We start from the raw sequence: 26,288 nt of genomic DNA, 5'->3' as shown, positions 1-26,288 counted from the left end.
GAAACAAATGACAGTGTCCTTATACATGAACATGTGTCCTGAGTGATCAAACACAAGAGAACATTTGCACTATAATGAGATCTTCACTGACTGTCACAGATTAGACCCCGCTTCCACTCTCCACATGCTAACAAATACGAACAGTTAATTCTTGGACAATGACAATATTTTTGTAGTTTTGCCTCTCGCCGCCATCATAACAGATTTTAAACTGAAACCAGTCAATATGTGATTGAAGTGCAGACCTTCAACTTTAATTTAAGGGATTTAACAAAATGGTTGCATTAACAGTTTGGGAATTAAAGCCGTTTTTATACACAGTCCCTCAGCTTCAGAAGCTCAAAAGTAACCGAAGAACATGATTTTAAATATGAGCGTTTTTGTTTGTTTGTTTGTTTGTTTGCTTTTTAAATAAAATAGCCCCTTAAGGGAGTAGCTGAAAGAAGGATGAAAATCTTTTGCGGTCAATGACCACCGGATATCACTAAATGCTGTTTTTCCTCCCTTGAGATGCTCTGCTAGGTCATTACTGCAGCTGCCTTCAGTTCCTGCTTGTTTGTGGGTCTTTCTGCCCCCAAAAAGTTTGTTTTCTTTTCAGTAAGTGAAAAGCATGCTCTATTGGGTTGAGATCAGGTGACTGACTTGACCATTGAAAAATATCCCATTTCTTTGCCTTGAGAAATTCTTGGGTTGCTTTTGCAGGTTGCTTTGGATCCGTATCAATTTGTGTGAAGTAGTTTGACCTGAATCAGCCCTGTACACTTCACATTTTATCCTGCTACTTCTATCTTGTATTTCATCACCAATAAACACCAGTGACCTGGTTCCACTGGCAGTCATACATGCCCACACCATTACCTCCACCATGTTTGACAGATGATGTCATATGCTTTAGATTATGAGCTGTGTCTGTCCTTCACCATACTACTTACCAGTTTTTGCTCTCTCTGATGGTTTTTTTCCTTTGGCCTAATGATTGACTCCATCACATGCATCAATGAAGTCTGTTGTCAAATTACTTTTGAGCTTTTGTAAACGGGGGACTAAAATCCACTGAACTAAAGCTGAAAGTCTGCACTTCAATCACATCATAATTATTTGATTTCAAACCCATTGTGGTAGTGTTTAGAGGCAAAGTTAACAAAAAAGTGTTATTGTCCAAAAATACTTATGGACCTAGCTGTATATGAGGGACCTGTAGCTCAGGAGGTACCTAAGCTACCTCAGCCTCAGGAGGTAGCACGGGATCTACCAATCAGAAGGTCAGTTGTGAGTTCCTTGCCCACTCCAACCTCCATCTTGAAGTATTTGTGGTCAAGATACTGAACCCCAAGTTACCTCTGATAGAGACAAAGGGCTTAGATACAGAAAAAGCCAACCAGTGGACAAGGCTTGACCTTCTGTGTAGAAACAGAATAGAAAGTGCAATTACTGTAAGCCAAACCAAAAACAAATCCTTTAAAATACACAGCAAACGTCAAGTACAACACATCAGTACATAAATGAAAAGGTCATCAGTTCACTGCCACCATCTCATGACCTTCTGCACAGTTTAGGCGCCAACATTTTTCTCAATAAGCAAAAAAAAGGGGGTTATTTTTCTTTCTGTATACAGAACGTAAATGCATGAAAGAGCCATGAGAGTCAAAGATATCAGTGTTATTGCTGACATTCTCCAGCCCTACTGACCCCTCGCTGTCCTTCCAGTTCCTGGCCTGACACCATTACAGTGTTTGCCTAACCTGCGTGATAGATAATTGCTGTGATGATAACCTAACTATTAATAGTGTGTGTGCGCGCTGGTGCATGCATGCCGATGTGATACCAGGCACAGTGCTATTGGTCGCACCCTGTGAAGGACACTCCTCTCTCCTTGGTTCGTACCCCCTTTGAAGTCTGAGCAGCTGTTGACTGGGGCTGAGGTCAAACAGTTGCTGCTAATAAAAACGACAGGTTGTTTCTTCATTTAGTTGCAAGCTGAACAAACTTTATTTTAATCATTCTATATCGTCCAAGGCAATGTTCCCTGCGCGCGTGCGCAATTGCGCACTGCTGGCACGGTCTCTGCGCACAGAAAATCTGCGTTGCGCACAGAAACGCAGAATTGAAATAAAATGAATACTTTAACAATTCTGTTTTGCAGTGTTAGCCAGTGAGTGACTGGCTGCTCCCGTACGGGATTAGAACGATGCCACCATCCCATATTTCAGCCAATAATGCGATTCACATTCGTATATACGCAGCTAATCAACGTCGTTGACAGGCTACGACAGCGTCTTTATGTGCACCGGTGTTTTAGCAAGCAAAGCGGCGTGGCTGATGTGGAGTGAAGCCACCTTAATGACAACGTGGACAAGCATCGGAGATGTGAGCAGGACAGACGGAACAATTGAAGGAAAAAGTGTGGACTTTATACCAGTTTTTAAATTGTGTTGATAGGTCACTAAAACCAGAGTTATGATAAAAACCTATACAATGTTGGGTTTTCTTCCTGAATACTGTCGTTGTTTATATTTACTGAAACGGTAAAAAACGGCGTTTTATAAGAAAAACGCTCGAAAGCACTCTCCTCCTGTGATTAAAGCCAAAACCAAAAAACCCCCACTCTTTCCTATTGGTGGAAAAATGTACCATGTCGACCAATCAAAAAAAAATGATATGGCAACATGGCATTTAGTTGTTTAGGAAGGGAGAGGGAGGGGGGGGTTAGGAGTGAATCTTGTGTAGTTAGTGTGTAGTCAACAGTTTTGTTGTGTGTGTCAGAACAATGAGGCGACTGCTGAATGTTACAGGTGTTACAGGAGTGATACATCTCCTGTTGTCAGGCCTGCAGGTATCAGGCTGTTGTTCTCCTTTATCTCATAGTGGACAGAAATTATTTTTTGGAGTGGCACAAATGATTTGTGTGGCATCAAATTTGATGCAGAACAGCTGATTGTTCTGTAAATAGTTTGAAATGTTTATTTAAAAAACGCCTTGGCTGCATTTTTAGGTAAACAGCTGCAAAAAACTTTGTTTGCATAACTCAGTTACTTTTTTGAAGAAGTAACTATATAATTAATTGCCCAGCATTGGTCATTATATACTGCATTTTGCAGACAGAGAGTTACAGGACTCTCTCCCAGACCACAGACTCACAATACAAGTCAGAGCTTTATAAAAAAAAAAAAGAAAAAAAGAAAGTTGTGTTTTCAAAATTGGAGTTTAAGTTATTTTTTACTTCCAATAGTGTTAACATGCTACACAGGTCATGAACAAGATTTTTTTTTTTTTTTAATTCATTGTAAGTGGGATAAAGCAGTTAATTAAAAGTAGTCTAACATAAATGTAAACACTGTAATTTGATTATTTTAATAAACCATGTAACTTGGATGGATTCGATGGTGGCGTGACCAGGAAGTCTTTTATTTCCAAAATAGAGACCCCTCGTTTTTTCTTGCATGGAGTCAGACTTTCTAGTATTTTTTGCTTCAATAATTGGCATCTTACACCCGTTTTAAGTCTATTATCAATTAGAAAGTCCTACATTGCTTCATTCTTGAGTTATCACATTCACAATCTTGGGTGTCCATGTTGCCTGCCCGCCCAGCAGGCTGCTAACAATATCTCATCAGCACTTTATAGCTGACGGGTAAAAACATTTGAGGAAACTAAAATCGGCAACAACAGGTCTTTAGGAGTGACAATCCAGTTGTGATATTTTTGGTAGAAATCATTGTGAGCGTGTGGAGTAGGTATGGAGGCTCTGACATGGTTTAGAGCTGCCGTTCAGCCAGTGGTGCTGGGGTCTTGGGAATTATGAACACATGATAGTAAAGCAGAAAAGTATCATCAGGTTTTGATCCACCATACAAAACCATCTGGAAACTGTCTTATTGGCAAAACAATACAATACAACACCATCAGTCATGGATTGGCCTCCCCAGAGCATCTGAAGCAGTGTGGGATTCTCCTGATAGAGGCCAGAACAAAAGGCAGCCAACATCTAAAGAAGAGCTTTGATCATCCCTCAAGAAACATAGAAAAATTATCCTGAATGAAGACATGTCTTGATGCATGCTCAACCAACCAGGTAAGAAATCTAAACAACGTTGACTCTGTTCATGGACGTAGCGTGCAGAAGAAGTCACTTGGATGAGTGATGAAATGTTTCTCCCGCTGAAAACGCTATATCCAGATGAACACAATCAACTTTTTGTTAATTCAAGAAATTACAAGAAAGCTTGCCTAAGAGAGTTCAGGCTGTCTTGGAGAATAAAGATGGTCATACCAAATACTGACTTTAAAACCAGTTAGAATGATTTAAACTCTGTTTGACTTTTTTTCTGTATTTACACCTATTTGCCATATTTGTAGCAAAATATGAAGAAACGAGATGTGGATTTTACTTGATTTAAAACTGTTGGACTATTTTATTCATTATTTATTTTTAGTTTGATTTATTTGTGCACTGGAAAGATTCAAATTTTGCCTCCAGTTCACAACTTTTTTTGAGAACCTAAATAAAAACATGGTATTAATGTAATGAAACTCCAAACAATCATATAAAGCCCACTGAAGTGTATTTACATGGAAATTTTTTAAATTATGTTCAACCCTTTAACACTTACTGCTTCATATACGGTCATGAACCAGAAAAAGTTTTCCCAGGATCTTGTACTCTGAAAAACTCTGAAAAACTGTGCTGAATCACGGGGAATTTGCAGCCAAATGAGTGCACTTGATTAATAATCATAAACAAGTGTGACCACCACTATAAAAGCAGATTTGGAGTAATCAGCTGTTTGTTAAATGGTAAAATGGTAAATGGCCTGTATTTATATAGCGCTTTACTAGTCCCTAAGGACCCCAAAGCGTTTTACATATCCAGTCATCCACCCATTCACGCACACATTCACACACTGGTGATGGCAAGCTACATTGTAGCCACAGCCACCCTGGGGCGCACTGACAGAGGCGAGGCTGCCGGACACTGGCGCCACCGGGCCCTCTGACCACCACCAGTAGGCAATGGGTGAAGTATCTTGCCCAAGGACACAACAACCGAGACTGTCCAAGCCGGGGCTCGAACCGGCAATCTTCCGATTACAAGGCGAACTCCCAACTCTTGAGCCACGATCGCCCCTCGTTTGTTAACAACAATCTTCCCAGGATTGGACAACCCAGCAAATTCAACCCAAGGTCAGAAAAAAATTAACAAAAACTCATCTACATCTCAGACTCTACAGACCTCAGTTAGCATGTTAAATGTTAAGGTACAATTAGAAATAGGGTGAATAAGCATAGTTTGCTGCACAGTTTAGGTTTGCAAAGTTCCATCTGAACAAACCACAACCAACGTTCTTTGGACAGATGACACCAAAGTAGAGATGTTAGGCAATAATGCACAGCACCAGCACCATGGAGGGAGAAATCCAAACGCAGCAAATCAGCACTGTGGAGGAGGGGCGATGATTTGGAACCTGGAATCTTGCAGTCATTGAGTTGACCATGAACTTCCTTGAACATCAAGTCGAGTCAAATGTGATGCCATCTGTTTGACAACTAAAGCTTGGCTGGAAGTGGGTCGTGGACAGTAGCAAATTTACAACAGAATGTCTGGAAAAGAATCAAGCTGTTGCAATGGTCCAGTCAAAGTCCAGATCTCAACCCGAAATGACATGCTGTGGCGGGACTTTAAGAGAGCTGCTGTAAACAAATGCCGCAAACTTCAGTGAAGTGTCACAACGTTGTAAAGACGAGTGGGCTGAAAGTCGTCCACAACGATGTGACACGTTGATAAAGTCATATCAAAAGCAATTAGTTCCTGCTGCCAAGGTGGTTCTACGATATTGAATTGTAGGGTGTACTTGGAGTGTTTTTCACAGCACTGTTCATGTAAAACATAATGTAATGGATCAGAATTAAATACACCTGGTAACATTTATTTGAAAAAGAAGACGTGTAATTGTCGACATTAACAACTTCTACAAATAAATATAAACACAATAAAGTAGAGGAAGTTATCACTTTAAAGGAATCAATCAGAGGACCTAATCAAAGCTCGGCTGATCGATGTCCAGGGGAAGCGTGCACCGAGTCAGGTTAGACACGTAGAGAGCAGTGGCAATGGGAACGAGGCCGGCGGCCACCTTGAGAATAGTCAGCAGCCTCTCTGTAGCACTGGCCACTCCATCTGGAGTCTGTAGGGAAGGAAAGATTACACAGGATGGCTTTTTAGGAAACGCAAAGACACAAAAATTACATTTGATGTTTTATTGTCAACAACAGCGCAGAACCCTCTAAACTACAGCGATGCTGAGCTACACAACACGCACACAAACAGCTTTCCCTTCTGAGTTCAATTTCAGGCTTTTCCCTCTGTGCAACTTCAGCTTTATGAATCAGTCAACAAAAAAGTTGCTTAGCCATCATACTGCTGAAGGAAAAAAAGAAAAAGAGACAAACAGCCAGAAGCTGTTTCACAAGCCTGAAAACAATGACTACAACAAGTACTGGATGTTTAATAAAGCCAAATAAATCCTTATGCAAAGATAACAAATCTGTAATTTTGTTCTGCATACATTTCAACAAGAAATGTGTTCAAGAAACACAACATGCAACAGTGTGCAAGGCAAAACTTTACTGAGAACATACAGTGGGGCAAAAAAGTATTTAGTCAGCCACCGATTGTGCAAGTTCCCCCACTTAAAATGATGACAGAGGTCAGTAATTTGCACCAGAGGTACACTTCAACTGTGAGAGACAGAATGTGAAAAAAAAATCCATGAATTCACATGGTAGGATTTGTAAAGAATTTATTCGTAAATCAGGGTGGAAAATAAGTATTTGGTCACCTCAAACAAGGAAAATCTCTGGCTCTCACAGACCTGTAACGTCTTCTGTAAGAAGCTTTTCTGTCCCCCACTCGTTACCTGTATGAATGGCACCTGTTTGAACTCATCATCTGTATAAAAGACACCTGTCCACAGCCTCAAACAGTCAGACTCCAAACTCCGCCATGGCCAAGACCAAAGAGCTTTCGAAGGACACCAGGAAAAGTATTGTAGACCTGCACCAGACTGGGAAGAGTGAATCTACAATAGGCAAGCAGCTTGGTGTGAAAAAATCAACTGTGGGAGCAATCATCAGAAAATGGAAGACATACAAGACCACTGATAATCTCCCTCGATCTGGGGCTCCACGCAAGATCTCATCCCGTGGGGTCAAAATGATCATGAGAACGGTGAGCAAAGATCCCAGAACCACACGGGGGGACCTGGTGAATGACCTGCAGAGAGCTGGGACCAAAGTAACAAAGGTCACCATCAGTAACACACTACAACAGCAGGGAATCAAATCCCGCAGTGCCAGACGTGTTCCGCTGCTGAAGCCAGTGCATGTCCAGGCCCGTCTGAAGTTTGCCAGAGAGCACATGGATGATACAGCAGAGGATTGGGAGAATGTCATGTGGTCAGATGAAACCAAAGTAGAACTTTTTGGTATAAACTCAACTCGTCGTGTTTGGAGGAAGAAGAATACTGAGTTGCATCCCAAGAACACCATACCTACTGTGAAGCATGGGGGTGGAAACATCATGCTATGGGGCTGTTTTTCTGCCAAGGGGACAGGACGACTGATCCGTGTTAAGGACAGAATGAATGGGGCCATGTATCGTGAGATTTTGAGCCAAAACCTCCTTCCATCAGTGAGAACTTTGAAGATGAAACGAGGCTGGGTCTTCCAACATGACAATGATCCAAAACACACCGCCCGGGCAACAAAGGAGTGGCTCCGTAAGAAGCATTTGAAAGTCCTGGAGTGGCCTAGCCAGTCTCCAGACCTCAACCCCATAGAAAATCTGTGGCGGGAGTTGAAAGTCCGTGTTGCTCGGCGACAGCCCCAAAACATCACTGCTCTCGAGAAGATCTGCATGGAGGAATGGGCCAAAATACCAGCTACTGTGTGTGCAAACCTGGTAAAGACCTATAGTAAACGTTTGACCTCTGTTATTGCCAACAAAGGTTATGTTACAAAGTATTGAGTTGTATTTTTGTTATTGACCAAATACTTATTTTCCACCCTGATTTACAAATAAATTCTTTACAAATCCTACCATGTGGATTCATGGATTTTTTTTTCACATTCTGTCTCTCACAGTTGAAGTGTACCTCTGGTGCAAATTACTGACCTCTGTCATCATTTTAGGTGGGGGAACTTGCACAATCGGTGGCTGACTAAATACTTTTTTGCCCCACTGTATACTGACATACATTCAGATTAAAATGTGTGAAGGGCTAGATTTGGATTTCACATATGACTTAAAACATCTTCAGTGTTTGTGACCCAGACTGCTACAAACCTGATTCTCCGCAAACAACAGGGGACAGTGGAGCGACGCAGCCAGCTTCCTGACAGCATCCAGGCGCTCAGCGGGGGCGGAAGCGTTCCGAGCTACAAGAAAGAGAAGCATAAAAGGTCAGCTGGTCAGACACAAAAAAGCCTGAAAGTACAACAATATGTGTTGTGGGTGGTGTTCAACGGTGAAGTAAAATGTAAACAGTGGTAGACAATTTCTCCTTGATTTAATCTCAGCTTATTTTTTTCCCTTCTTCCTGTGAATCAAGGGACTGGGGAAAAAACAAAACATAAAACAAAACAAGACAAAAAGAAAAACACATAAAAGGATTTTAACCGTTGCCCTACCATTCGTAACCATGAAGCAAACTTTTCCAAGGAAATATCCCGGGTCCAAATATTTCAGGGACGCTTCTGCTGACTGCAAACTACAACAAAATAAAACAAAACAGAATGAAGCACTGCTACATCATATCATCTTTGAACTTGTTTTTAACTTAAAATATAAAATATTTTGGACAACGTATGTCAGAGGCATCGGGATCTCGTTTCTGCATGATGACATCAAGTTTCTCCTTCATGAAACCTCAAAATCTGAGGTTTAGTGCTCACAGTTTGGGTGAAGGTGACGCTTCAAGTAAGGCGGAGTTTTAAGTACTGGAGATCTTGTATTGAAGAGGACTGAGTGGAACCAGAACGAGCTGTTGATAGTCAGAGTGAATCATTGTGATCATCAACACCATGGTGATCAGGTAAACCACCTGGGCACCTCCTAGATGAGGCGTTTTGGGCAAGTCCTGCTGGAAGGAGGCCCCAGGGCAGTCCCAGAACACACTAGAAAAATAAAGTCTCTGGGCTGGTTTGGGGCAATTTGTGTGGTTTAAAAATGACATCTCACTCTGGTAACAATTAAGTAAGAACAACACAAAAACAAAGCTGTTATATGAAGCAGAACCTGTGTATTCAGGTGGCCAGTACAACAAATTGCATCTGGACATGTATGTATTTTTTCATCTTGGTGACTAGGAACAAGTCCAGGTTCCTTTTCAATAGACACTCACTGAAATCAGACAAAAGGAGGGTACCCCTGGATCAGGCCTCCGCGGACTGTGGAGTTTGCACCGACTTCTTCCCACAGTCCTGGCTTAGGTAAGTGTGAGTGTGAATGGCTCTTTGTCTCTCTGTGTTTGCCCTATAACACACCGGTGAGGGTGTACCCCATGACAGCTGGGATTGGCTCCAGCACCCTCGCAACCATCAAATGGATAAGCTGAAAATCGACGGATGGATTTGAAAGTTACCTGAGCTCTGAAGTTAGGTTGATGATGAACACAACCAAGTCTATTCTGGGACGGCTCTCATCATTCTCCATGGGCAAAGGAAGGCTCTTAGCTAGTCTCCTGTTAAGTACAAAGAGCGATGACAATCATGGGACTCTTACCCACCTCAGGTGGTCTTCACACATCAAAGTCATTGCATAACTGAGTAATTTGCTGCAGCTGCAGAATAACAGTGCAGCATCACGTACGAGTTCCCCAGTCAGAATTTCACAATTATTTAATCATAAAGTCAACATTACATTACCAGCTGGAAACCTGTTATGACGTTGCAGTCTGAGTAGTACAAAAGTCCTTTTCCCAAGTACATAACTACTTGTTTGTTGTTGATTATGAAAAATATTTTGTTACTAAATAAACGTTTACAGTCATACTGTTTAAACATAAATGCGACTGATGGTAGAAAACAAATCTTGTTTCGTTGTGAGGATGGCAGACTCGGTTTCCATTTGTGTGCTGCAGCCACTTTCCCCTGACAGATAGCAGACTTCAGCAGTTTGCAGGATGAAGCGAGCTTTACTCACACGTTCACAGTGACACTGGTCTCCTCCACCAGAACATCTGCTAAACTCTGCTGAAATTGCTCCTCACTCTCCACCAGCTGCAGGAAACAAAAACTACCAGTCAGCACAAAACCTGATGATCCCACTTTACACCATCACACAGGCTAAAAAAAAATCTCTTAAACCTGTCAGAAGAAACATTTCGCAGTCACAGTTCAAAGATGTTGCCACTTTCTTTTTTTTTTTTACAGCGGCTTTTGCTCATATAGAGATTTATGATGATAAAATCATAAATTACAATGCAATAAAACATTCTGAAAAATATTAATTTATACAGACTGTGATCTAATTTGACTGTGGTTACAGTGAGAGGCTATGGAAAATAAAAGGACCACCCTCTGCACCACCTACTGGCCAGACATTAGCAATTTTTCCAACATCTGTTTTCAGCTGCTGCAAGGACAAATACTTAAAGCCCGTTAAGAATAATCATCTGACCTCCTGAAGCAGCCCTGAACCCTAAAATGGAAGCAAACGCTCTATTTTGGAAAATATGAATGGATTCTTTGCATTTTGTTAGAGTTGTGGCAAGGGGTATGTGCAAAGCCCCACAAAATATTTTAATGTATTTAAAGACACATAACAGTGGAGTGATGGGTTGGTTAAAGTGGTTAAAGAAAATGAATTTAATGAATTTAACAATTTTCAGTATAAAAATATTTCATCTCCTGTGTCGTGCCATTTTTAATAGCACGTGTGCTGCTGCAACAGCCTGAAAATCATACTCAATGTTTCTGCAATATTCTCCTCTGTATTTATTGGGAATGTGGTGTATCAAATCGTCTGTTATAATACAAATTTTCATATGATATAAAAAAATCTCACTGATATAGTGATGTCATGGGTTTATCCTCCCTAATGTGGACAACAAGATGTATGCCTCTAGTGAAGGCCTAGTGAAAGATACTACAAAATAAAAGCACAATGATTTGCCAAATATGCACAAAAACTATTCTAGCTGAAGATGGAAGCTACAACATTGTTTCTTCAGGCACAAACACACCATTGAGGACAACCGGGATATGTAGGTGCGCAAGGAGGAGATACTAACAGCTGGTGAAGTGTGACCACTTTTAAACAAGGGCATCGCTGGAGCACTGCACTCCATATGACACAAAGAGCACGTGTTGGATGGAAATTAGCGGTAAAGTACAGGTTTATGCAACTGCATAAAATGCAATATTCCAGAGAGAATATATTTTTATTTATGTGACAGTGTTGTAAGGGTTATTTTAGTTTAACTGTTGTTGGAATGTTTTGTTTGCTTAAAATTTCCGGGGAAAACACTACCTAGGCTACTTTTGAGCTTACATTTGACTTCTGCTGTGTGTCACTATTACTCTATATTGCTGCTGGCAATGGATTCACACCTTGAACCAGGTAGTCTGCCAGGTGGATGTAAGATACCCTTCATATTTGTTTGCGCTAACAAATCTTTTGCCTGCAGTAAAAAAAAAATATTGTTCAGTACTTTTTTCAATATTGTAACAATATCGTTATTATAAATTTCCTTGAAATATTGCGATAGAATTTTGAGGTTATATATCACCTGCCCCTAGTATTTACTTAAGAGAAAATATTCTGAAGGTTCCCCCTGAAACAAATAACAACAAAAAAATCCTGCCTCTAGTTCTTCTGCTGCTCACTTCAGGGGTCACCACAGCAGATCATCGCCCTCATCTCACACTATCCTTAGCATCCTCCCTGTCACACCAACCCTGTGCACATCCACAATCCTTCTTTTCCTTAAGTCCTTCTCACGCCTTTCCTTCCTTCTTGCTGTCTCTAAACACGCCTTTCCTTTTCCTTTGTCTTACAGTAGCACGATTTCCACCAGCACCACAGGCAGTCGCTGTCATCCCGGTATGGAAAGATCATTCTTGATGACCCGCATGTTTGTTTGGGTTGGCAAGATTTTGCACGCTTCCTGACACAACCCTCCCCTTTTATCTGGGCTTGGGATCCCACCCTCCTTCGGACTGAATTGGAAACGCCTCTGGTTGTGGGTGTTATAGAGCTATTATAGAATAAAAGTATTATAAAAACGTTGAGATAGTGTTTGTTAGGTAGATCTACAGAAAAGTCAAGATTTATCCACACAACACCGACGACGCCAAACAGCTGCTAGACTGTGTAAAAACCTCTTCCTGATACAGTCATATTTGTCTTTAAGTGATTTTGCTAGTCCAAGCTGACGACCATATATCTGGGATATTTACGACCAGATATCTCCCAATAAAAAACACATCCAGTCAGCCGTTAGCTCGTCCTGAAAACAGCTACAGTCACAGCACACAGCTCGATATTTGCCTTTTCTTTTTAAAATTTTATTTCTTAAAGTGAACAACTCACCAAGATGTTCGCTGTGTTCAGACCAGGGAGTTTACTAAAAGGCTTCAACAATGACATCCTCGCTAAACTTGATAAAGTTTTGTAAACAAACCCGGGGCGAACATTTCTTTCTCTCGCGCTTCTTTTCCAAACATGCGTCTGGCGTCATGACGTATACCAATCTTCATTGGCTGTTTTCTTCTGCCACCTACAGGCCGCCGGGAGTCATGCACCTTTGGCAAGCGTGGACCTACCTCACATTCAGATTAGATCGGTTACTATACAACTGGTTACTATTCATACATTCATCCCATATAAACGGGAACTTGACAGTATATATACGTATATACAATATATAGGTATTTACAACAAAGAGAATATACAGCATGCTTTGATTCAGCAACAGTATATGAATGTTTTAGTGAAGACGATACCTTGTTTTTTGCATTTTATGTAGTTCTCACTCTGATTTTAATTTCCTCATAACTTGATGTACCCGGGACGCAACGTCATGACAGAAAGAGAAACGTGTACCTTCCATACCTGTAATGTGTACATTTTTAAATATATATCTACATAGTTATTCATATTTTGATATCTTACTTTAAACCCTTCAGTCTAAGTACAACCTGCGGAAAAGATCATCAAAACTGTAAAGCTCAGACTTTTCCAACGTCTTCCTGCTATCTTTTCCACCACCAAAAGCAGCTCCTGTTACCTGAAAATTTTGGCTTCACTTTTGCATGAGGAAGTGGAGCTAGGGCATCCATCTTTACAAACAGCACCAGGCAAATGTTTAGACATGGTGAGTGTGAAGTTGTATGGATTCATACTCAGTGTTACATGAATCCATAGGCATGATTATGTTTTGTCCTCTAATAACCATTACCGCATAATCACTGGCAACTTTATTAGGTAAATCTTGCTAGCACCAGGCTGGACCCTCTTTTGCCCACAGAACTGCCTTAATTCATCAAGGCCTAGATTCAACAAAGTGCCAGAAAGATTCCTCAGATTTTGATTCATATTAACAGAAAATCATCACAAAGTTGTTGCAAATTTGCCAGATGGTGACTGTGGAGGCCATTTGAAATATCCATCAGAAGCCGGGTACACTGTGGTCATAAAATAATCTGTGTAATTGAGCAGCAATACTCAGTATGTGGTGTTTAAACAACGTTCAGATGGTCAGGTGTGCCAAGAAAATATCCCCATTACAACACCCAAGTCTCAGCATCCTGAACCTTTCATATGGACAAGACTAGATCAATGCTTTCATGTTTTAAGCCCAATTCCAACCCTACCACCCACATCTCACAGCAGAAAATGAGAATCATTAGAGAAGTCAACATTTTTACAATCTTATGGTTTCTCCTGCAAATTGCAGCCAGTTTCCTGTTATTAGCTGACAGGAGTGGGGTGGGGTGTGGTCTTTTGCTGCCACAGCCAATCTGCTTCAAGGTTCAACGTACTGCAAATTCAGAGATGAGCTCCTCCATAACTTGGTTGTTACAAGTTATTTGAGTTATTGGCGCCTTCCTATCAGCCGTTCTCCTCTCACATCTAGTATCAAGACAACATTTCCAACCAGAGAACATCAACTTACTGGATATTTTCTCTTTTTCAGACCATTCTCTGTAAACCCTAGATGGCAGTCTAAATCATCAGTGAAATATTTTGAAATATACAGAACGGCCCATCTGACAACAACAACCATCCCCAATGTACTTAAACCACCGCCCATTTTGATGGTCAGCTTGAACCTGTCTTTATGTCTAAATGGACCCAGTTGCTGCTGTGATTGACTAATTAGTAGCTGAACAGGTGTACCTAATGAAGTGGGTGGAGTGTGTATGTGGTTTTCAGCAATGTCTCTATATAAGAAGACAGCATTTTTGGGTGATTTGTTTTAAACACATGGAAATACACTTCACTGAAAACCAACACAACAGCTCTGCCACAACCTTCTTCACCTTTAGGCAACATCATCAGGAAGCTGTGATGAACTGATCTACATTTCTTTCATTCCATGATAGGAGGGAAAAAAAATAGAAACCTATTTGTATAATGTTAAAAAATGTGTCTGACTATAATTGAGGTATCCCCCCCAATTAAAGCTTAAAAACAAACCACAACAAAAAACTGTTGCACTCCAACCACACAACTTTTGCTGCCAAGGTGGGTTTAATCTGATGCAGCTGTAAAAAGCAGGAGACAAGTTAGAGAGAAATCTGGATAACATTTTTTGTTTGAATGGAAGCCAAAAAAAATAAATACAAAATCATTCAATTAATGGTGGCACAGCAAAGTTGACCCCCCCCCCCCCTCTGAAAAGTGTCAAGTCAAATATTCACATAATTTATATACCTCCTGGTCTAGGGAGAAATACTCGGATGACATATTTTGGGTGGGTGAGAGTGAGTGAGTTTATATTCAAAGTACAAGCTCATCACAGCATCTTAACCGATGCATGTCAAATCTGCGAAATGAGATTGTCATGGCTTGAAGGCAGCAAGTAAAACAACCATAAGAAGTGCCTTCAGTCATTCACACCTCATTTCAAGCATTACTGCAAGGGCCACGCCACATTATCGAGACTGAACATGCTACTGAAACTGAGGTTCCTAAGGGAACGGGATAAACAGTATTAACATTAAACTAAGGATAAAAAAATACAGCACTTTGTGTGAGTAAAATAAAAATGGACTTAAAGCAGTCTTCTCACCACTCTTCCCCTCATCAGTGTGAAAGTAACTGTACACAGGACCATTGACATGACATGAAAAATGACGACTACACTGCTTCCAGATCAGCCTCGCCTCATTCTTATAAAACTGGCTTGCATGTTTCTGTGACCACCACCACCGACCACCACCCCACCTAATATACATGTCCCGTTTTCAACATGAACACGTATACAAAGTCAACACAAGCACACACACTCGCACCAGCAGGCTCACATCTCTCCATGCTCTTATTATGTTTTTTACTAAATAATATATCCAAATTAAACTCTTTGGAGGCGCCCCCTGCTGTTCATATCTCCCCGGACTCTCGCTCTTCCGAGCTGGACCGTCGGTCCCGTTCGCACGACACTGATCTCTCTCGTTCCTTTTCCCTGGCCATGTCTGGAGAGGTGGACCTCTCCCTGTCCTCCCAGTCTCTGTAATCTGCTCTGTCGCCACGCCATCCATCTCCTGCACCCTCCCTCCATCTCTCCTGAGACACTGAGCGCTCTCTGTCGCGGGTGTGAGATGATCTGTCCTTGGAGGATCTGAAAAAGTGAGAGAGAGAAAAAACAAAAGAATCACTGACGTCTGCTATGGAATGAAAATGCTGAAGAAAGGTCCATGGTTAGAAAGATGGTTGGTAATATTTGGCTGGTTACATTTAATTTTAAACTAATTATTACACATGTGACCACAAAACCAAGAGGTTTTGCACAAAGTAGCTACTTGTCGATCAGAATGTACCACACTTTCCCTTATTTATGACTAATAGGTATCATATTTTACCAAATGCACATCATTGTCTATTCTTTAAGAACTGAAACTAGCAGCCGAGACCTTAAACTCATCAGCTTTTTGTTTACTCAGGTAATAAATGCAATGGGAACTAGGATAATATTTTCATACTTTAGGACAAACCACTGGTTGACGTTACAGTGGCTATGTCCACCTTTTAAATACAGTCTATGGTTTCTGAATGTCAAAATGATCTATAATCCAAGAAGAAAAATGATCAAGCACCTTATATCCACATATTACTATATATAATGAATAGATGTTATAAATATGTGCAACAGTGTGTAAAGCTCTAGTACTTGTAGTATTCATTTAAAAGAATCACTTGAAACTATTTAAAATTGACCTTTTAATTCAGATGTTACGCCACACAGGTCATGATGCAGATTTCTGCAAGTTTCAGTGATGAATAAAATCTGCACCTTTTCTTTTTGCGTCTGTGTGAGTGGGAGCGTGAGCGATGTCTATCCTTGTGTCGATGTTTCCTCTCCCTCTCCCGATCCCGTTCCCCACCTTCTTCTCTGGAGTGAGAGGAGCGGTGGCGCCTTGAACGATGGGAGGACGAACTGCCTCCATCCCTGGATAAATCATTTTCAGGGAAAAAAAAAAGAAAAGAAGAAAAGGATATTGTTTAGGTCTTTAAAAAAAAAAAAAGAAAAAAAAAAGGGTTGGCTGTACTGATGTGTGCTATAAATTTAGATAAAGACTTTGTGGGAATTCGGAAGCATTTTGTCTTGTAAATGACATCCTGCACGAGAAGTATACGTCAGTATACGTACGAATTTGCTGTTTTCCTCTCTGCTCTTTTACCAGGAAAGCAGAGGTTTGAGTATTTTTGTGGCATATTTGTGGTTATGGCATTAATAACCCCACTGCGTGCATTTACAGATACCGCACCATTCGGCTTTATATTGTGTGAAATTACAAGTCGCCTTGCCAACCTGGGAAAAAAACTTATCAAGTGATGCTTGCATACCTGTATCGGTCTCCACTCCTAGATCTTGACCTTAAAAAAAGAGACACTTCAGTTTCCCGATGACTTGAAACCGTTTCACAGTAACGACAGATTCTGATCATTTACCTCCTTCGGTCCCTTTCTCTCTCCCACTCTCGCTCTCGTTCCCGCTGTCTTTCTCTCTCTCTCTCCCTTTCCCGTTCTTTCTCCCGCTCCCTCTCCAGCTCCCACTGTCGCTCTCTTTCATCTTCTTTTTCACGTTCCTCTCGCCGCCTCGTGCGCATTCTTTCTTGTTTGTCGACAACAGCTTTCTGAATTAAAAAAATAAATGAATGAAGTCAACACAACAGGCCTAACAGGGAGACAAACCCCCGAATCTGTTCTTATCCCTCACATCTTATGACTTTCTGAACTGATCAAACTTGTTTGACGTGCAAATTAATTCTTCTTGTTTTCGATTTGATTCCTTACGTGTTTCTTGTCACTTTGAAGCTTTATTTGGAAAAGTGTTATATAAATGAAATGACTAAATTGGATACAGCTGCGCATACTGCCTCCTTAACTGTAGTTTTTATAACACTGTACAGATACATTTGTGGTACTAATCAATACTCATGCATATAGTAGCATAGACCTGCTCCAGGACATCCTTACCCTTAGCTTTTCAAGCTTCTCACGGATTTCAATAAAACCGAGGTGCAGCTTCCCCCCAAAGTGGTCAGCCAGGCGGCGGTCATTGTCATGGAGACCCAAGTAGGCAGAGCACACCTCACACACTCGCAGTTTTTGCTGTTGAAAGCTTGAGGCAGGCATTGAGTTCCGGTAAATATCCTGCAGTCACAAATGTTATGGTTATAAGGAGCAGAATAAAAATTGTTCAACCTGCATCTCATTATTCGGACCTATTATGCAAGCTGCAGATTGGGAGCTGATAAAATGTGTGTCCGATATGAGTTCTGTTACTTTGTGAAGAGCGTGAAGCTGCTCTACTCAGACAGGCAGGTTAACACTGGCATGAACCATGAACTCGCTGTCATTAAACCACACATTTAACCTTCATCAATGGTGTACACAGACTAGGCCATCTGTTCCACCTACGAGTGCATCCGATCCCCAAAGTCTGGTTCACTTAACTAGTGTGTTTGCTGTGACTGCGCCCTGGTCCGGTGCTGTTGGAGTCAGGCACAGTATACATGTAGTGTGATCCCCACAGGACAGATCCCCAATCCCAAAACCACTTTATTTCTTAAGTAATTAACAACTGAGAGGACAGTGTGTCATTTACTTCCCCAACAGTGCCACAAAAAGCATTAAAAATCACAAAATTTTCACAAGTAAATGGCATGAAAGAGAGACCAGGTGTGACAGGAGTTGAGATGGTGAAACAAACTGGTGTTTACTCAGGCACGGACACATAAGTAGAGTAACTGCGAGTGGGGCTGGTGAGCAAATGTGCTCGAGAACAGTAAACAGAAATTGCACCTCTCATGTGGCTGCAAACATCTTACCACTTATCACTTAGGTAGGTAACACATTTCTAACCTCTGCTTCCTTCTTTAATGCCCGGGTCTTCTCCACTTTTTCCAGCAGCTGCTGGGCCTCTTCTACATTCCCCTCACCTCCCAGCTGCTCTGCCCGGGCCAGCAGCTTCCCGATCTCTTCGTTAAGCTCGTGGACACGTTCAGCCTTTTCATGAAAGGAAACAAAAAGAAAAGAAAAGAATGCTAAGCTAATAGTTTTTAGGCAGTGTGTAGACTTTTCCTGTGATAATTAGAGCTAAAAATGTCAACAGTGCATCACCTTCGCAGCCACTTCAGCGCTGATCTCATCCTGTGTTTCTGCTAGTCTTTTCTTGGCCAGCTCAGTTCTGCGGTCACAGTCAGCAATGAAAGACTGAAGGTGTTCAGCGGCCTGAGAAAAAATACAGAAATAACCGAGAAATATTATATTGCAGGATTCTCAAGAATATTTAACAGTGGCTGAACTAAATAGTCTGTACCTGCTATGAAGTGAGTTTATAAACGCGGCTATAAAACATTCAGTTTCCAAACATTTCCTGCTCTCATCTTAAGCAGTTGTTTAAAGCTTAATAGCAGCACTTACACCATACGTTTGATAAGCCTGGAGAGAGGGATGCCTTCTCATTAACATCTTAATGTGGTCTGGACTAATTTACCACCTTCCAGGCTATTCTATGACATCAAAGTAGCCTTGTAAGCAAGGATGTTGTGAACTGTGTTAATGAAAAAAGAAGCTTATCAACCCTTTGGAATTACCAGGATTACTGATTTAATTACTCAAATATGGTTTCATCTTCAGCCAAGTCAAAATGACAAAAAACACAAAGTTTTACTTTAATGTCCACAAAAAACACAGTGACTTAAAATATATACTTCAGTGCTGGGAAAGGTAAGTGAACTTTTTGCTAATGACTTCTGGAAAAGCTATGTCGGACATCAGTCCACAAAAAAGATAAGCTAAAGACAGCAGACTACAAAATTGTGGAGCATGGTGGTTTGATTCTGCTTTGCTAAACCAGGGCTTGAGCACCAAGTGAGGAACTATACATTTACATTGGTATTAGGAAATTTTACTTGGAAATGTCAGGGCGGCAGACCATGACCTGAAGCTTAGCAAAGACTGAGTGACACAACAAGACAGTCATCAAAAGACCAATGGTGACTGGTGCTGCTAAAAGAGGCTTGAGTTACAATTCAAGGGTTAACTTTACTCAGTGAGTTCCTATGTTCAATAAATGCATGAAAACCGAAGTGACATAACTTGTCAGTTACTCTGAAGTCCATGAGTCTGTAATACATAGACCAGACAACCATATTTTATGAGTGATTTGATGAATAACCTCTACAGAACCTCTGCTAATGCTAGAGGCATTTTTTGCAAATGTAAAGGAAAGTAAATTTGAAGTGTGCAAAAATATTGATTAACGTCTTTCACTAATAACCCTCTTGATCAAAAATTATGATGATCCTGAGTTAAAATTAAATACATAATTATTCTTGAACCGGAATTAGTTTTTCTGTGTTAGGACATTCCAGTAAGTTTGGACACAGGAAAACTTACTGTGTCCAAACTTACATTCATATGAACAAATGAGGGTGTCCTACCTTCTGACTAGTAGTGTGTATTTCTGTGTGTTTCTGAACAGTCTTTTAGGTAGAGCTTGAAACTAACTTTCTCAAGAAAAGTCTTAGCAATCAAAGTAGATGTAGTGAGTTCAACAAGACATTCAAGAGAATATCTTTGTGGGTGTGTGCGTACAACTTACATCAAGTTCAAAGAAGTATTCCTGCTCCTTAGAGGCAATCTCGTAATCAGCTCGGAGTGCCAAGTCATGCACTTTCATGCACTCTCCCAGGTCCATTCTCTACAGGAATCAAAATGACAATGATGTTAGCTGACTGCCTCATTTTACTCGTACGTTTTAGCCCAAAATCTGAAGAAGAACAAAAAAGCTACAAGATAAAATGTCCTGGACACAAGAATTTTCACTGATGTCACACTAAAGAATCCAAATGTGATACCCTTTAACTTGAAGCAAAGCTAACACAGGTCTGATGATTTCCATATACACTATTCAAACTATCTGTTTATATTCAGTGCTCTAGGAATTAAATTGACTGTCAGTTTTAATTTGTAGATGTTCAACTTCGGAAGAGTCTTTTTGAGTCCAGTCCAGTCGAAGTTAAGGAACAGAAAGTAAGAGGATAAGTCAATGAATAAAAGCAACAACACATCATCGGAGTGGTAAAATGAATCCATCTCACGATCTGGCTCTAATCCCAACTCATATTTGTAATTAAAACAAAGTCTATGACTCTCAGGCCACATCCCCACTAATACATTTGAATGTTTAAGTACAGTTTTAAATGAAACCAAACCAGCCTTTTTTTCAGCAGCCAATCAAAGAAAAAGCTCACCTCAGAGTCGTTGGCCTTGTGAGGAAGATAAAGCAGCATGTTTTAGAAAGTGAAACTGTGCGCTAGCTAGTGTGTTATGCAAAGCTGTTCTAGTAGAGTGGATCAGTAAAAATAGAAATGCTTATTAGTATGTTTGGATATGTGTTTATTTCCCATATATATAAAAGTTATTTCATTTCAACCCCATTGACAATGAAGTAGAGCTCAAACACATCTCAGCTCTCCATACATTTCCTGTCAGCCTTGTGTGTGTGACTGTATTTACTGTATATATTATACGGCTGTGTGTAAATATGATAAAGCTCTCCTCTGTGTGTTCAGGCGTGCGTAGACACGATACTCACGGTGCCTGAGAGGATGTCATGAGGACATGAATCCAAGAGGTGACTTTTGCAGACTCGCTCATCTGTGAATTTGATTCTCTGCCGCATGGTGTCACCTTTACAAAAAAAGAAGGAAACCAGAAAAGCAGGCGTTCATGAAAAGTACAGTATTTTACTATCATACTGGGTTATTAGCCCGCACCTGTGACTGATTAAGTCATACATCTCTAACCACTGTAGCATCCAGGTACAGTAAACGTGTCCGATAAAACTCCTTGTGGTTAAAAAAATAATAATAAAAAAAAATACTAGGGAGGAAATGGAGGGAAGAAAAAATGAACACATGACTATGAGCCAAATAAAATGCCGACATGATGTTTGTTTTGGATTGGTTTTGTAACAGATGTGTGCGACAACCTAACTTGCCAAGCAAACTTAAATACAACAGGTAGCTAGCCGGCTAGTTAGCATGATTTGTAAAGCATGCCGCACTGTCACCATAAAGTATGCTGGTTAGCTTGTCGGCTAATGCTAGCAACAGTCATACACGCTGCTGATTTTGTAAGTAACCAATCTCAAACACAGCGAGGCCCCTCTCACCGTCTCTCCCCGTCCCCATGAGCTGGTCCAGCATCGCTCGCATCTGTGCCTGGGCCGACATGTTTATGAGTGCTCAGATAACGTCGCCAGCAGCGGTCTTCAACACATGCAGCCTCCTCAACTGCAAGGCCTCGTCTCTTCCTCCAACAGCACCGACCGCGGATAAGTTTTCCCACCAAGAGGAAGACTCCGAGCCTTTAACCAGCGAGCTGCTTGTGTACAGCGTTACTTCAATGTACTGGTTATCCCTGCACTTCAACAAAAGCAAATAAATGTGACTTTGTGACGTTGGATGGCTTCGGGTCGGCCGAGCAAGTGCAACGTCTGTTTGAAAACTGCTGCCCGGGTCCGCCGGTCGGGTCGTGTGGTGAGTTGAGACAACGGTGACTGAATTTAGACGGGGCCTTTGTTCGCTAAGAAAATCTACACAGAAATAAGTAACCAGTTCCACTGTCACACAGACAGATTTCTAGCGAGTCAGCTAGAAGTTATCAAGTTTGTTCAGCGTCCTCTCTTCCTTCTTCCTATTCCCCCTCCATGCGCGTCCCCGCGGAGCGCGCTCTAGTGCAGCGGCGAAGGAAGTGCTGCAGTCAGCCTCGCGGGCTTGTTTGGTGACGTTACATATCACCAACAATTATTATTGTTATTATTATTATCATCCTGCTTTGTTTTTTTCTTAGTTTTTCGGTGTCCCCCCACACAAACATATAAACTGTTTAAAGTGTCTCTGATCTTACAAATAACACATAGAAACATGGTTGCAAAGCTAAAATGTTCAGCATATTTAGAAAATATGTGCTACTGTCACTGGCCAATACGTATAATAACTAATTTGATATTCACACATATATGAATATCAAAATGATTGGGATCCTAGAGCAGACTCATTGCACAACACTAAAGACTACCTAAAGTTATAAACATTGTGAATAAGACACTGAAAGTTACGATTTTTAATATGAGAAGGATTGGCTAGTCTCAAGTGCCCACTCCCAGCTGTGATAAGGGGGATGATATTTTGACACTTCACTCCATAGAGGCCTTTCTTGGTACCAGGCTGTAAACAAATGTTCTGCCATTATAACAATGAAGTCTGTGTGGGCTGACTTGCTTTTGGGCCCTGCCTCAAGTGGCCACTCTCAGAACAGCAGTTTTAGGCACGTCTGCATTAGCTTCATTTTACAGTCTGTCAGGCTGGTACATCATTCTTAATTTATGCTACCGTTGTGTCTGTTGCAGTCCTCCAAAATCCAAACATGATCAACATGGATGCTAGGAAGGAAAGGGAGTGGCAGCAGCATTCTTCTGGAATGGGAAAAGCACGAAAAGACATCAAAGTTTAAAAAGTAGACTATTAAAAGCACAGACAGTGGCTTTTTAACATAAGTTTCACTTCAGCTCTTCGTAATGTTACAACTTTGCTCTTCTCTGCAGCTGGATGATGGACCAGCAACAACTCCTTGTACCAGATATTTGAGACTGCCCCCACCTGACAACAGATGCACTCTGCAGGTAGATGGGCAGTCCTTAGCTGCCCATATACTGCCAATGCACTACCACTGCTGAACCATAGTTTCCTCATGAGTGTTACCTACTGCATCAGCTTGTAAAGAGTTGTGGCAGTGCATTCCTTTTTTCCATACGTTTTTTAGTTTCTCCACCTGTCTGCCTCAGTCTCATAAAAAGGACATGGCTTGAAAGCATTTAGGATTTTTTCCCCCTTTGATACAGTGAGGAGGGAATTAGACTTTGGTGGTCAAAGATCACTCTCCATTTCACCTGCTTTGGTGCTCATTCTGATTGTACAGGTAGAACAGCTCCTCCAAGAAGATGGCACATCAAAATCTGCAAATTTCAGCTCTCCGTAATGTTATGACTTAGAGATTTCAAGGGGCAGGCAAGTACACAAGGAGAGTTAGGACAGCAGACATTGTCAGCAATGACTAGTACTTTCTTCTTTGTTTGAGGAGGAACATGAGGAGCAGTGACCTCCAGAGGGTTACACAAATGTGCATGTTTCTAACCAAACTGTCACGAGTGACGTATGTCAATATAAAAGAAAAAAAAAATCTTGAGACCTTAAGATAAACAAGGAGATCATTTAATTTGTTTTTTCTCATACTTTTTAAACTCATTTGTCTCATTGAGTCTAAAAAGTTGTTTCTGTCCAAACAGAGGTGATAAACATAAACACATAAACTGGCTGCAAGTCCTGATTTTACCCCAGTTTAAGATGCAAAGAATTATAACCATCGGCTAGTATTTTACGTTATTTCTCTTCAGTTTCAATCCTGATATTATAATAAGCTGATAACTGTGATTGGTTGCTTGTACAAAGGTTTACTGTGTTAAATATGAACATAGTAAATAGTTCCGTAAATTTTAAATAAAGTTTAAAAGGCCCTTAGTGACTTAACTTCAGCTATGTGTATTTTACGGCCACATGTATCTATCTGTAGCAGACCATTCAACTATAATAACAATACATTAGGATGGAATTACTCATCATTTACCTGTCAAACCGCAAGCTACGCCCATACAAGGCATCCCAGTCCTACCCATATGTGGTCCAACCCTTAGAAACGTCCCATTACCGTCACAAATACAGGAAAAATGGCGGCGAGTATGTTGCGGCTCCCGCTGCGACTTTCCTCCAGAAATATGGGGATAATGACCCGTAATACCGGCTTGAAGACCTCACATATACCCAGGACGACTCAAAGCAGGACCGCAGTGTCTACGCCGTCTGGAGCAATTCTACCGAAGCCGGAAAAAGTGAGTTTCCAACGTTCAGTTTACAGAGGTAGCCGACCGGAGTTTACGAGTGGGCGGGACAGCGGTGGTTTGACGGAAGCTTTGACGAATAGAAAGACAGGATACGCACCGGACTTGTTAAATCAGCAAATGAACGTTTGTTTTGTTAAAGGGAGAGGCTGTTAAAGGAAATAAGTCACTAGTAAATTTAAAGATCATTTATTATTCAAAGACTCGTTTTATTTGGCGAAATGTAGTGTTGTGTCGTTAAAAAATACGTCCGCTGGACAGCCGCTAATGTTGGCGAGTAATTTATAGACTTGAAGCCTAAACTCGTCGATGTTCGGGCAGGACATGTCCAGTTGGTCGCAATAAAATGTCGCAATAAAAACACGTTAATAAGAGAAATTGATATTTAATGATCGATGGACGGAAACTGCCGTGAGGTCAAGGGCTAAAATGATCTGCTCTGTAACCACACACACGTCGTCCACTCTTTTTGGGCCTTCGACATTTGTATATGATTCTCTGCTGGAATCTGCTTCACGACTGTCTGAGGGCTGTTAACTCAAATACATGTATTCATATGGAGATACCCATCGACCATGCTTTCCGGAGCCAAGTCAACATGACTCAGAATAGAGCTTCAGTGTAAGGATGTAATGACCTGGTGACATCAGTTGTGCTTTTAGTGAAAGCATTTTGTGTTTCAGATATTCTGAAACACTCCTGCTAGTTTGGCCTCAGTTTTGTTTGTTTTTTTACCTGGAAATTTGTAAAACGTCAGCTCTGTTACAACCAATCTCCCCTGAATCCAGCTGTGCCACAACACCTGCAGAAAACCTAGTTATGTTTAGTGATCTGAATAGTTCTTGCATCCTCTTGGTTTAGCCATAACTTTTCTCATTGTTTGATTTTTGCAGACACCATTTGGTCTCATCCGCATGACATTAGTGGTGGTGCCTTTCCTTTATGTGGGAAATCTGATCAGCAAGAACTTTGCCGCCCTCCTGGAGGAGCACGACATCTTTGTCCCTGAAGACGACGATGACGACGATTGACCTAACTCTGGAAAAGTAAATGGTAAAGTTCAAGTGCTTATTAGCCACACCTTATGCAATCTTTAAGCATTGAGGCTGGGACCTTTAGTCACGGTCTTCTACTGTGTAAAGGGTGTGTCAGCTGCATGTCAAAGGAAGTAATCTGTGACATTTTTCCAGTGATGACAACTGTGTTCTGTTTTTTTTTTTTTTTCATTTACATCCACAGGGTGCTTTGCAATATTGACTGAAAGCATACCAGTCGGCACAAGGAAGATGGGGAAGATGGGGCCCTTTGTCTTCCAAATAAACCCCTCTGTCTCCACCCTCTTCCTTTCCCTATTCTCTAATATTTAACTTGTTTTGCCTTCAAGAATTTATCAGAAATGTCATATCATGCGAGGCTATCACAATACTAGTTTTGGCCTCGCTCCTGTTTGCATGTTTGTGTGTGACTAATAAATAAAGAGTCTCTTATGTGGAAAACACTTGTTGTTATTTAATCTTAACACCCAAAATTTTTAATTCTGGCTCATTTTAGGCTTATCAGGTCATGATAACATATATTGCTTTTTTTCCCCCTTCT

General features: G+C 41.0%; 3 protein-coding genes across 4 annotated transcripts; 1 reads left to right on the top strand and 2 right to left on the bottom strand.

Annotated features, from left to right (window-relative positions):
* Positions 1-4,562: 4,562 nt before the first annotated feature.
* On the bottom strand, positions 4,563-12,740 carry pane1 (proliferation associated nuclear element). Its single transcript, XM_080879980.1, has 6 exons — positions 12,590-12,740; positions 10,199-10,275; positions 9,639-9,737; positions 8,686-8,765; positions 8,342-8,433; positions 4,563-6,182 (listed from the first exon to the last, which is right to left on the bottom strand). Exons 1-6 carry the CDS (start codon positions 12,644-12,646, stop codon positions 6,033-6,035), a joined length of 555 nt encoding a protein of 184 aa, XP_080736106.1. The 5' UTR covers positions 12,647-12,740; the 3' UTR covers positions 4,563-6,032.
* A 1,992-nt stretch (positions 12,741-14,732) lies between these two features.
* LOC308395220 (putative RNA-binding protein Luc7-like 1) lies at positions 14,733-24,549 on the bottom strand. 2 transcript variants are annotated; one of them, XM_080879978.1, is made up of 11 exons: positions 24,422-24,547; positions 21,909-23,213; positions 21,330-21,424; positions 20,334-20,432; positions 18,848-18,958; positions 18,590-18,733; positions 17,702-17,878; positions 17,174-17,358; positions 17,069-17,098; positions 16,515-16,670; positions 14,733-15,842 (listed from the first exon to the last, which is right to left on the bottom strand). In XM_080879978.1, exons 2-11 carry the CDS (start codon positions 21,967-21,969, stop codon positions 15,605-15,607), a joined length of 1,296 nt encoding a protein of 431 aa, XP_080736104.1. In that variant the 5' UTR covers positions 21,970-23,213; positions 24,422-24,547; the 3' UTR covers positions 14,733-15,604. The 2 variants fall into 2 exon arrangements, with proteins under 2 accessions (XP_080736104.1, XP_080736105.1); XM_080879979.1 differs by lacking the exon at positions 17,069-17,098 and having other exon boundaries at positions 24,422-24,549.
* Positions 24,456-26,190, top strand: smdt1b (single-pass membrane protein with aspartate-rich tail 1b). Its single transcript, XM_080879983.1, has 3 exons — positions 24,456-24,683; positions 25,586-25,745; positions 25,932-26,190. The coding sequence occupies exons 1-2, from the start codon at positions 24,522-24,524 to the stop codon at positions 25,721-25,723; spliced, it is 300 nt and encodes a 99-aa protein (XP_080736109.1). The 5' UTR covers positions 24,456-24,521; the 3' UTR covers positions 25,724-25,745; positions 25,932-26,190.
* Positions 26,191-26,288: the final 98 nt, after the last annotated feature.

Source organism: Rhamphochromis sp. 'chilingali' (genome assembly GCF_963969265.1).
Source record: "Rhamphochromis sp. 'chilingali' genome assembly, chromosome: 4".
NCBI classification, from domain to species: domain Eukaryota; kingdom Metazoa; phylum Chordata; class Actinopteri; order Cichliformes; family Cichlidae; genus Rhamphochromis; species Rhamphochromis sp. 'chilingali'.
Note: the sequence above shows the minus strand (reverse complement) of the source record. Positions and strands in the feature narration are given on the sequence as shown.

Bases quoted from the DNA above. Each gene is read 5' to 3' on its own strand.
- pane1 (XM_080879980.1), bottom strand. From the start codon at position 12,646: ATGTCATTGTTGAAGCCTTTTAGTAAACTCCCTGGTCTGAACACAGCG. The intron at 9,738-10,198 runs GTGAGTAAAGCT...TGTACTTAACAG, and splicing joins ACCAGTGTCACTGTGAACGT to GAGACTAGCTAAGAGCCTTC. The intron at 6,183-8,341 runs GTTTGTAGCAGT...CCTTCCCTACAG, and splicing joins TGTTGTTTGCGGAGAATCAG to ACTCCAGATGGAGTGGCCAG.
- smdt1b (XM_080879983.1), top strand. From the start codon at position 24,522: ATGGCGGCGAGTATGTTGCGGCTCCCGCTGCGACTTTCCTCCAGAAAT. The intron at 24,684-25,585 runs GTGAGTTTCCAA...TGATTTTTGCAG, and splicing joins TTCTACCGAAGCCGGAAAAA to ACACCATTTGGTCTCATCCG.
- LOC308395220 (XM_080879978.1), bottom strand. From the start codon at position 21,969: ATGTCGGCCCAGGCACAGATGCGAGCGATGCTGGACCAGCTCATGGGG. The intron at 17,879-18,589 runs GTTAGAAATGTG...TTGTGACTGCAG, and splicing joins CATTAAAGAAGGAAGCAGAG to GATATTTACCGGAACTCAAT. The intron at 16,671-17,068 runs GTATGCAAGCAT...TGATTTATCCAG, and splicing joins AGGAGTGGAGACCGATACAG to GGATGGAGGCAGTTCGTCCT.